Genomic DNA, 12288 nt, shown 5'->3' on the forward strand with positions numbered 1-12288 from the left:
GATATTAATGTTGTTTTTCTACGAACTTTAAAAAGATTTTTATCTTGTTACGCCAAAGAACTACAACTTCTAACGCGTGTACATAATTACACACACGTTTTTGTGTTTTAATATAATTATCGTTGAGATATAAGGGCAGAGTATCATGCAAATTCAAATGTGAGTTGGCAGTTTTATCTGTGTTAATAATATCATTCATTTATGTTCAACCCGAGAATTTGTAAAGCCGAAGTGCAGTAGTTTTTTATTTTAGCCGCAATATCTTTTAGATTAATGACATACATGTTATATATTTTTTAACTAACAATATAATAAATATATATATAATGAAAATACCAATAAAATCATTACAAATTTATTATCAAGGTACCTGTTGCATTCTTTAATCTACATTTATTATAATAATGGAATTTAATAACAATAATCATGTATTCCTATGTTTTCATACTATTATCACATTGATAACAATCGATAATGCTTACGTACATATGTATTTAAAATTTAATAGATATTATTAATAATTTATCAATGCCAATTTCAAGGCCCGAAACTGCTGATCAAATATACCTATACGATTTCATAATATTAACTTACATTAATTAATAATCAAGTAATTTTTACATATCAGAGAGCTCATAGCGAACAAAGAGAATATTAGTCATAAAAACGTGATAAGAATGTTCTGATTTCAATTATGGATATTATTTACTGCATTAATATTTACACTTAAATATAATTATATACAGGACTTTTAATCATATAAACAGCTTCAAGACACTTTGTCTTAAAATTGCGGTTCAAAATTAAGCTTTTCTACCAAGTTTCAATTTGCTCTTTAACACAAATTTGGAGTGGTAACAAATTTGTAACTTACAAAGCATCGACGCAGGTACTAAGGATGTTAAACAAAAAACGAAACAATACTAGATTTCGTTTGTGATTGGTTGAAGTGTTGTGGGTCTTCGTTTTGCGTTCAGAGGAAGTTAACCTACAATAAGAAAGTTAAACAAGCCATTGTTTTGTTTTTATTTTACGTCCATACGTACTGCTTCCTTTATCATAAAATAAACACTGAGTTTAATAAAGGCTAATGTCATCGAAGCTCATGGACAGTCACAGTTTTTATGGTAATGATAAGCCTTAATATATTATTCGACCTCCAGTTACTCATGAAACAATATTATTTGTATATACAAATTGATGTTTAAAAATTCAATATCTTAAGTTTACTTAGAAACCGGTACCTAAATCACATTTTCTGATAACGCCTATCTTATCTGCACATACAAAAACAGTAGTAAAACATAATTACTTTAAAACACTCAACACAATGTCTTTAAATCACTGTATCACAGTTTTTACTCATTATCCTTAAACATAATCTCAACTATCATCAATCGACTTCTCTTTTTTATTATTTTTACCATTTAATTCTACTGCTTCTGGTATGCCATGAACTTCATCTTTCTTTACGTACCCTCCAGGGCCAACTAAAGACAAAACAACTGGCAAAAACAAAAGTCCACAATACAAACCGAAGAGTATTACTAAAAGGAAAATTTTGAAGAACGATTGGAACGTGTACGTTTTGGACATACTTAGGAGTGATAGAGAAAGTAATGTGGAACCTCCTCCAAGTAAGACAGCAGTCCCTATCGAAGTGACCGTTTTGAAGGCTCTTTCATTTCGACTGCCTTGAGTGAATGTTAAGAATGAATGGCCAACGTGGGCCGCGTAGTCAACACACAACCCGATCGCAAGTTCAAGACCAATGCAGCAAACTATGTCAACAGTCATGCCCCAACGTTGCATGCAACCCAGCACGTTTATAATAGTCAGCAACACGCAAATAAATATCCATAAACACATTTGAAGGTTTGTTATTAATATTACAGTGCATATCATCACACATATTAATGCTAATTCAATATTTCTTTCGACTTCAACAGCTATGATCTCATCTGTGACCCAATTAGCAAAAGCCTTTGACCAGACGGAACGATAACCGTCTCCACTCGTTATATTTGTATTTTTCACAATTCTCTTAACCATATTCATAGCAGGTATATACTCTTCTGGGCCACCGAACTTTGTAAAACTGAATGACATTGAAGAAGCGTTTATATCAGACACAGGATAGCCACAACGGAGTGGTTCTGAAAATTTAAAACTATACTGGAACTGGCCACCTACAGGGCTAAATAAAAACCTAGATAAATATTCATTAAATTTCTCCGACGTCAAAGAAGACGAATTTTTTAAATCGCGACCGTAGTTTTGTAAGACGTAGCCGTGGAAATGTTCCACCCATGCTACTGTGTCAGTGACATATGTTCGATTACGTAATTCTTGTACCATATTATAAATATTATTAAATTCAGAACTATAATTCATTTTACCCATAAAAACCATAGCGAGTTGACCTTCTTCTGGATAGTAAATTTCATGCGCGTTGATAAAGTCTTTGTAATACGTATCTTCGGGTATGAACCATCTGGGGTCAAACCTTTGTTCCAATTTCAGAATCGCTTCGATACTAATTCCGGACATGATAATTGTGAACAATATAACAATAGATTTGCCAGCTTTGGTAAATATGACATTTTTGTAAAAACTCTCCAAAAACTTTTGAAATATTGTTCTCTCCGTAGAAATAGTTATTTCATTTTTGTGTGTATAACAAAAAAGAACACCGTTTCTCTTTGATTCAATTCTTTTAAGATCTAATGTAAAAACTGCTACATAAAACGTAACAGAATAACAAAATACAAAAAACACACCCATTGCTGCATACATGCAAAACGATTTAAGAGATGGCAATATGGTTATTGCTCCAATTAATAAAGCAACTATGTCGGTAAATGATGTTATTACAATCGACACGCCTGCGTGTTTTAACATAAGTCCTATTTTGACTGGTACACTTTTGTGGGAATCATGGGCCATAACTATTTTCCAACAGGCGTTCATCACGAACATATCGTCTACTCCGAGTCCCATTAGAAGAAAAGGTAAAGATGAATGAACGGGACCAAAAGAAATGCCTAGGATTGAGCACCAACCCACCGCACTGACATACGACATACCTACACCCAACAACCCCATGCTGCCTAAAGTTACTCTTATTTCTAACCAATTACATCGAGATACCGCTATCAATATATATAAAAACATCATAATGATACCTAAACCTAGTTTGTCCATCTCTTGAAACATTGCTTCGCCACTAACATCTGCAAAACTTCGCCCTGCTTCATAATACAAACGAATACCTTTACTTCCATAATCAACACTCTTTATGTAATTTAAAAAATGTTGTTCCCATAAAGCTAATTCCAAAGACACCCAGTCTTCTGTGCCTATGAGATTACCGACTTCATCTAAATTCACTGCTGTCATGTTGACGTTCATATACCAACTAATTAACACAGATTTCGCAGACACAATCTTACCACTCTTGTCACGTTTAACACCGCCTAACATTTTCACAAAGTCTGTTGGATGACCAGACACAGGGTTCAATTTTACTTTATTTATCTTATCGATAATCTCGTGCACTGAAGCGTTTCTTATCAAATCAGGGTCGTTTCCCCATAAATCTAAGATGTTATACTTCAAACATGTTAGCTGAAATGCCTCCAGGAAGCCACAATAAAATTCGTCATCAACCCACAAAGTGTTATCCACGTAATTTATCTTATTTGGCTCTTTTCTCTTTGAATCTTCGTCCTCAGATCTAGATTTTCCACTTGAATCAAAAATATTAACAATTGGTATTTTGAAGCACAGCTCCTTCACTGAATAAGTTTTATTTTTGTGTTGAATTGCAATCGAATTGACTTCATTTGTAATGTTTTTAATCATCATTAAGACTTCGGGAACAAGAACATTATCCGCCGTTATTAAAATTTTCTGAAGACGAAAGTTAGTACCAAAATTATCTATATACCAGTTCGTGTCTTGATAAAAATCCGATTCGGGTGGGACCCATAACTTCATAGGATTCTTTTCTATGTAAAATGTTAACAGGCCCGTGCAGCTGACTAACACTAAGGTCCATGATACAATAATAGTTCGCCATGGATGCTTGCCAACTAGAACTCCCAAATTGAAGAATATAGTCTCGACGAAGTTAACAAATACGGAAGATAAACTTTCCCATAGTTGTTGCGGAGACTTAATTTTCTTCTTACTAGGCATAGGTATATTTGTTTGTCACTTCCCGAAAAATGTCAGTCGAATTTGTCACACGCTATTGGGAAGCGTGAAACGCGAATGATTTAAACACATTTACAGTTTGATAAACGCGTGAAGAGATGAATAGTGCGCGATACTGTAAGAGCATTACGATGACACGATTAACAGCTAGACGTCCGATTACTAGCGCGACCCACACAATACTGGCGGCCGAAGCGTGGCAAAGTGCCATTATCTCTAGGTTTGAAAAACAGTTGTAGCGTAATACGGATAATATTATTACAAAGATAAACTTTCTTTAACTGCCGCAATAATTTACGTTTTGACATTTCAACAATTACAATGCTTTTAAGGTATACGGAATAATACGGAAATAATGAGTGGGTCAGTGTTATCTGATCAGTTGCACCAACAAATACCAACCGATTTATAACTTATTCTATGTTCATAGATAAAATGATATTGCGACATTATCTAATAGTTAATTTATTTTTCAGACAATTACAAGTCCATTGTTTAATTCTGTATCAATGTATTTGATAGAAAAATACATTTTGTACATCCGTCGCACCGTTCTTAATAAGTAAAGGACGCAATCGTCTTCCCTTATTTATTAACCAAGCTCCGAGGTGAATGAATGCAGTTCAGTCATTGGTTTTTTCCGACATCAGATAACATGTTATAAAACTAAGAATTCATCAACCTTATACTCAAAAATGTCATATTGTTATAACTTGTGAATCGAATGTTTATTCGTTTGAATATTTATATGTTTATATATTTTGGATGAATAATTTTCTGTGAGCACATTGGGCAATTTATTTAACGAGGATGGCCATTAATATTATATACTAGTTTAATTTTATACTTGAATAAAGTTTATTATTATTATTTCCGATATTCAATGATCTACGGGCACATATTGTACCCTAATATCAATATTATAGCCTCAATAGGCTGCACCACAATATATTAACATACACAGTAAAACGATACAAATTTAACTGTTTGTGCATCGAAGGGAACAACGAGTACAAAAAAATAAACAAACACAAGACATCAATAACGGTAACCAAAGAGCCTAAAGGTCACAGCACACAAATCAACTCGGAAAGGGATCATCACTGTATCGCCTTTTGCCTCACCGTTAACCAGGTGTCAATAACATATGCTCCTAAACAAAGCGTATCAGCTGCTCCTGTACGTCAACTCGGCTACGGCTAGCTGCTGACTCCTGTCACGGGGGAAGGGTGGACAAAGAGACGTGAGTTCGGGAACTGCAAGTTTACCACGCACCGCATCGCGGTTTGGAGCCTGTTCCGAGGCGAGGCGATTAAGATTGCGATTTGAGTGCGTTGCTGTAGCGAGTTTCATACCAACAATACTGAACGGTTTGGGGTCACACGGTGACAAGTTTCAGAGTTGACGCTTGTGTTGTGGCCATAATACAATAATAGACACCCTAAATCAGTTAATGCTTGCGAGGGGAAGGTTATAAAATTTCTAAAGGCAAGGTACCTTTATGTTGTTGGTCAGTATTTAGTTTTGATAACAAATCTAAGGACGAAAGTGTTCTTATTATAATTAAATATCACATTTGCATGCCTATTTTCATGGCTGATTTTATAATAAATCAATCTCAATGTTTCACTTAACAAACTAATTATTATTATAAATTATTTTTTGTGTTCACATTCGCTACCACATCGACTGTCCATAAAACCCTTTAGGACAGTCTAGACTAAAAAGATAACTGTAATTTTAACACTTTTTATTCACTATAAAATATATTCGCCCCATCTCCTGACCTAGAGACTTTATCACTAAAATAAAACCAAACCTGTTTCTAAAACATTTATTTATCAAAAGTTTAACTTAACTATACGATTCATATAAAAATACGCCTCGATGTAGAACGAATGGAGTCATAACTGTAAAACTTATTACTAAATAATTTTAAACGTAATTTTTTTGGCTTTTTTAACATTTGTTATTAAAAATTAATAAAAATGCACGTCATTACACACATAAAGCGAATACAAAATAACCTATTAATAGTATAATAACATTATTTAATGTCAAGTAATAATAGAGCAATGTCAAAAAATCAAAGGTAAATCAATTTAAAAAAGACACATTATTTGAAATATTTTTCACAATGTTATGTAGATAAAACTGCATTTATAAATGCGTAATACTGAATACAATAGAAAGGGATTTTTTTATAAATAAATTTAGCGACTACCAACTTACAACAGATGTAATATTTAACTTCAACGTCATTAACAGACATAGTCTTAGACTAAATCCGTCAATTAAACTTAAAGAAATTTTAAATTTTCGTAAATCTCACTACGTAAACAACTGTACGTATCTCAAATTCGACAAACACTTATTCGTAAATGTCTACTCTCCCGTCTCTATCTATCGAAAGCGTTTACGCTGTGATAAAAAGAGATACAAGTTATTTTGTCAAAACCACGCAATTAGACGGACATTTTTATTCAAAAGCAGATAGTATTGTCTTAAATAATTCAGTCGCAATTCTTGATATCTCAAGCAAGTTATCAGCCTTCCTGGATTTTTGGGTTTTGTTTTCCTCACTATATTTTTCAACGTGCAAATGTTAATTGCGCATATAGAACGCACATGGTGCAGGCTGTGGTTCGAAAGCAGGACCTCGCTGATAATAACCTACTTAACTACGCTCTTTAAATTAAATATAAACCTACAATTTAAAAAAAAATAGCAACATTGTTACAGACTAAAATCACAAGGCACTTTTTTACCGACACATTATTTATTGTACCGATTTTTAAAATCTTATAAGTTCAAAATAAAATTTTAGCTGACCGAATAGACTTATAAGTTAAAATCACGTTCAATTACATAAAATACACAGGAATTGGTAAGAGAATACAACAATAACAGTACTTATAAATGTCAAGGCGATTTCTTAATAAATTATAGTATATTTTGATTACGTCTAGTTTCAAGACTTGTGGTTGACCTGTTGACAATGGTGTAGAAGCGACTGAGTGGAAAATTGACTTCAATATCGTCAAATTAATGACATTTCAATAGACGTTTTTTGTAATTTGACATTATTATTTATTTATGACCTTTATAACAATGAAAGCTAAGTTTAGTTTATGTGTCATCAGATCGGGTCTGTTATCTGTAGTGTACGTCACGAAATAAAATCAACCTCTAGCGGTTAATAGGACAAATTTCATATAAATGTATTTTGATATTTTGTCAAATTCATGGTTAATTTACAGGGGACCTAAGCAAGAACTTAACCAACGAGCTGTGCATGTAGACGTATACGTATACGTCAAAACGTTAAAGGCATTTTTTTATATTAAAAAGCAATTCTATTCTAGCGGAATTCTCTTCTATTTAGTTCCAAATATGCCCACAGAGCGCTGCAAATTTCCGTCACACAATGCTTATATGAATGTTTAAATACTAAAACGGCACATGTCACATTTTAACCCATTTTTTTATGTTTTAATCACTAGTCAACACATATCTACACCGTTTTCTGTCGAAACAGCACTTGTCCGCCCTTTACACGAACAGTAAACGACTTGTCTATTTTAACTAAATACTAAAACGGCACTTGTCCAGAAGAATACCTGTCATTTTGGAATAGCATTTATAATTGGCCTGTAGAATAATAAGAATTATACTAGAATAAAACTAACAGGTGATAACTATAGACGGTTAACGAATACATTATAACTTTTTTGATTAACTTTGTGTTTGATTTTATTTAAATATTACTTAGATTGATTACTATTTAAGTGGTAAAAGAGCACATGTCCATGGTAATACATACCTAATTACTAAAAGGTAACCTGTCCATGATATTTTTATGGCTGTTTTTAAGCATTCACAGAGAAATATGCAAGTTTTTCATATGAATTATGTTGTCATGTACATTCTCAATAGCATACATAAAAACCAAATTTGTATCTTCATTCTTTCAAAAACTATACAGTTATTTCTATCTCCTGTAAATTTTCATTCAGAAATAAATAGGGGTCAAGTGTCCTTTTAGTATTTAGACATTCATATTAACTATCGACTGGACACCTCATTAAAATACATTATTGGTTACTTCATGAAGAGCCGTACCAAGATATTTATCTTATATGATTGAGTATTTTACTCGATGATACGACTTTTAATAATGGCGGCTGCATCCTTCTCGCCCATGTCATCTAATAGTAGAGCCAATGACCGAGATGTGACGTTATCGTTCAGCTCCTGAAAGAGATATCGAATAGAACGAGATGCATAGAAGTTTCACATTGAAAATGTCATTTTAGGCTCAACCTTTAGGTATTTTAGGTCTCCATATAAATAATATTGTTAATTTGGTAACAGTATTAAAAATTCAAATTACTCCTCTAGTATTCGAATATTGAAGATATTTTAGAAATTAACTAATTATCAGCGAAAAGTACATATTGACAAAACGATTAAGACTTAAAAAAACTGCACAAATTAAAAATTAAAATGAAATTCAAAATATATAATTAATAGTAATATTTATTATAATGATCAATGAATTTTAGAACTTATAATCTAGAATTTAGTATGAATTTGTACTTTGTTATATTTTTTGTATAAATAGGTAAAACTGTGCTTTATGTTTATGTTTGAATGTGTATTCCGTTTTTGGCTTTCGTGTATAATGTAATTGTTTGAATATTGTTTAATGAGTAGCTGTAGGAATACTGTAATAAAATAAATAAATAATATATTTATAATACATAGTAATTTTTGCACATACCACTATTGATATTAGGTTAAAAATTTTAAAATAATATAGATGTTGTATTATTAAAATTCACTATTTCACCTTACTACATTACCTTTATGTTATTAAGCAAAGTTGTGGTGGGACTTGGTGTCGACTCAAAGAACTTCATCATGGCGTCCCGATGAAGGCGTTTGGCCAGCTCCCGCCAACCCCCGTTTGTATCCAATATAGCTGCCACTTCGTGGACGTACTGAGAGAGGTCGGATAGCTCGCTCGGCTCCTGAAAATTATTGTATAGTTAAACAAAAACAGTGACAACTTTTTTTATTTATTTTTTATATTTGCTTTTCTATGTAATCAGCTAGGTGGTGACCCTCATATGCCTAACACAATTGTAAACCTCTTGGATTCTTTTCCAGCAAGGACGACGACGAAACGAACGACCTCAGGGATGAATGTCGAAACCACTAGGACGACACTCCTGGATTGTAAAGTTAGTCTAAATTAATTAGGACGGATCGAGACGTTCATGGGGATTATTAGTATGAAACTAATATTAAAATATCCACACGATAATATACTTTGCACCGTGTGATAGCTAGTTCCGCCCTAGAAGGTACTTTTGTTAGCCCAAATAGTACAATTGTTTTAGCATTATTAGATTACGCTATCAAGTATATAATATATAGATAATCGATCTTTCAAAACCAAATAATATCATAATAAAAATATATTAAGAAAAACACTTTTTGAACGGATTGAAGCTGTGTATTAGCGTAATTCAAAAGGGAAAAGGAAAAGCACGCAAACGTTGCGTTGAAAAATTTAATAATAATACATAGCTTCAATCCGTTCAAAAAGTGTTTTTCTTAATGTGTTAAAGCTATGTTAACAAAAGACAATAATAAAAACATAGCCCAATGTTAGTGTCTTACTGAACGAAGGGATCAATCACAATAGCCAAGCCTTTTTCTCGCATCGCCTATTTAAGAAAGACAAAAATTATTGTGAAACTAGGCAATGACTTGGACATACATGTTGCTCCGTCAGCACGATACTCAAATAAACTCTAGAAACTTCTATTGGGAAAATGGGGAAAATTAGAATTGTGTCAGTCTTGCTAAGGTCATATATCTTTTCCAATTGATCATCTATCAGGTTATAATCAGGCCACGCTCACCCCTTCATCAGCTGATTCATAATCTTCCGGTTCCGATTTGATGTCATCCTCGGAATACGTTGCATACTGACGTAAGAGCTGCATCAGTTCTGGTTTATTCTTCGCCAGTTTGAAGGCCATGGCACCTGACGTATCGCATTTCGTGGGGTCCGCCTAATAAAAAGATATTATATGATATAATTAAATTTTATTGCAATGAGTGCAATAAAATATATATATTATATACTAGAATGAGTGATATATATGTAGTCATTAAAGAACCTCAGTTTAGAATAGTAACTTTATAGCCTCAACTAAGTTTTTTCATATTCATATTTTTATTTGCATTCTATAATGTTACAATAGATGTTTAAGAGGCTTAAAGGCTTTGCAAAATTTATATTACATAATTAATAGTAACAAAATAGTACATAAAATTTTACATTTCAGGTTAGTATTAATTATATAGAATAACATTTTTTTTTTAATTTAATTTTGAATATTTAGGGATTAATAATTATGATATTAAACTATATTTTTATCTTCTAGGTACTCATTAACGCTATAATAACATTTACGTATAAGAAGTTTTTTTAGTTTGTTTGTAAATATCTTTAATCTTAATATATTTTTTTCATTTCTTAGTGTCTCAGGTAGTTTATTATAAATTTTGATTGACATGACTAGTGGGCTTGATGCATGTATTTGTAATCGGGAAGATGGTAGGTTTAGGCGTTTTTTGTGTCGAAGTGTGTATCTTGTCTGTATGTCTTCGCGTGTGGTGTAAAATTCTTTGTGTGTATGGGCAAATTTACAGATTTCCAATATGTATAATGAGGGTAGAGTGATAATGTTTAGTTTTATGAAATGTGGTTTGCAGCTGTCTGTTTGTTTTATGTTAACTATGATCCGAATTAACTTTTTTTGAGTTGTGATTAATTTTAATTAAGCCATCAATTCAGTCGTTTTTGCCTCATTCTAAAATACATTTTTTTGGTATCACTCTATAATAATTATCTTGATGAAATTCACATCTAATTGTTACATTCTTATCGAAACAATAACAGTTTTTTTTTATTAACGATTAAATTTAGACGACAAAAATTATTTAAAGATTTACGGGCCCGGGCCTATACAGTCGAAAAACTCCAAAAAAGTACAGTTTCTTTGCATTTTTTGTCATCGTTTTTAAAGTATGAGTAGTTTATGTATCCATTTTGAAAGATTGATACACGAATTAAATGATTTCGCTCGAAAGAAAAAAACACAAACATAGCGAATTTTTGACACTTTGAATTCATTTTATGACGAAAATGTATATAGAACATGATTTTGAAATTTACACGATATATTTTATCGCAAACCAAGTAATAAATTTCAGAAAAAAATGGATAAAATAACAATAATTCAATGTTTTTCATAACTACGGCTATCCATTGCTTAACGCAGTCCACCCCGAGACACTGATACAGCAATGCTGCCTTAAGAACGTCTTGCTAGTTTATTATTATTACAATTTTTTTATATAAAATAGTGGGCAAACGGGCAGGAGACTCACCTGATGTTAAGTGATACCATGGACACTCTCAATGCCAGAGGGCTCGCGAGTGCGTTGCCGGCCTTTTAAGAATTTGTACGCTAAATGATTTACCTTATTATCAACAAATGGCATGTTGTGAGAACGGTCTTAAATAAAAAAAAAACAATATACTTCTGATGTATTTTCAACCTATTTACGTACCTACTAATTGAGACATGTATCACCTCATAATTGGTTAATCAATCAAGCTATAAATTTGGCTGTCAGACCATTTTCTTTATGAACTATGATAAGGTTATCAAGATAATATTGTGACTATTTTTTTGACACTGACACTTCTTTTGTCAGAGCGTGTTTCCAAAAATACTATCTAGTTTATTTATTGAAATAGGATAAAAAGATACCTTCTTATCTAACAATGTTTTTGCGATCTGGAGCGAGTGAGGTCCGAGAAGCGAATCGCATACGTCTTGAAGCGCTGTGTGACCACGCCCATCTACAGTGTCAATGTCGCTCTGAAAATACCAAGCACATTACATACAGCAACTGAAAGGTATACTACCCAAAAATGGAGTTGACCTCCAACTTCATTGATGGTGTTACATTATCCTTATAACA

At 32.4% G+C, this 12288-nt stretch overlaps 2 protein-coding genes across 3 annotated transcripts in view; both read right to left on the reverse strand.

The window, feature by feature from the left end:
• Positions 1-341: 341 nt before the first annotated feature.
• LOC123707849 (NPC intracellular cholesterol transporter 1-like) lies at positions 342-4397 on the reverse strand. Its single transcript, XM_045658215.1, has one exon. It carries the CDS (start codon positions 4198-4200, stop codon positions 1384-1386), a length of 2817 nt encoding a protein of 938 aa, XP_045514171.1. The 5' UTR covers positions 4201-4397; the 3' UTR covers positions 342-1383.
• Positions 4398-6084: 1687 nt separating this feature from the next.
• The window catches only part of LOC123713200 (nuclear factor NF-kappa-B p110 subunit), a 33942-nt gene continuing 27738 nt past the window's right edge, over positions 6085-12288 (reverse strand). For both annotated transcript variants that reach the window (XM_045666882.1, XM_045666801.1), the window contains exons 19-22: positions 12075-12185; positions 10152-10304; positions 9084-9251; positions 6085-8472 (exon numbers count right to left, since the gene is read on the reverse strand). In XM_045666882.1, coding sequence (XP_045522838.1) covers positions 8371-8472; positions 9084-9251; positions 10152-10304; positions 12075-12185 — 534 coding nt within the window. In that variant the 3' untranslated portion in view covers positions 6085-8370. The remainder of the gene's footprint in view (positions 8473-9083; positions 9252-10151; positions 10305-12074; positions 12186-12288) is intronic.

This window comes from Pieris brassicae, chromosome 1 (genome assembly GCF_905147105.1).
Source record: "Pieris brassicae chromosome 1, ilPieBrab1.1, whole genome shotgun sequence".
Lineage (NCBI taxonomy): Eukaryota > Metazoa > Arthropoda > Insecta > Lepidoptera > Pieridae > Pieris > Pieris brassicae.

What these genes read in the sequence shown, in the direction of transcription:
- LOC123707849 (XM_045658215.1), bottom strand. Translation starts at nt 4,200, where the DNA reads ATGCCTAGTAAGAAGAAAATTAAGTCTCCGCAACAACTATGGGAAAGT.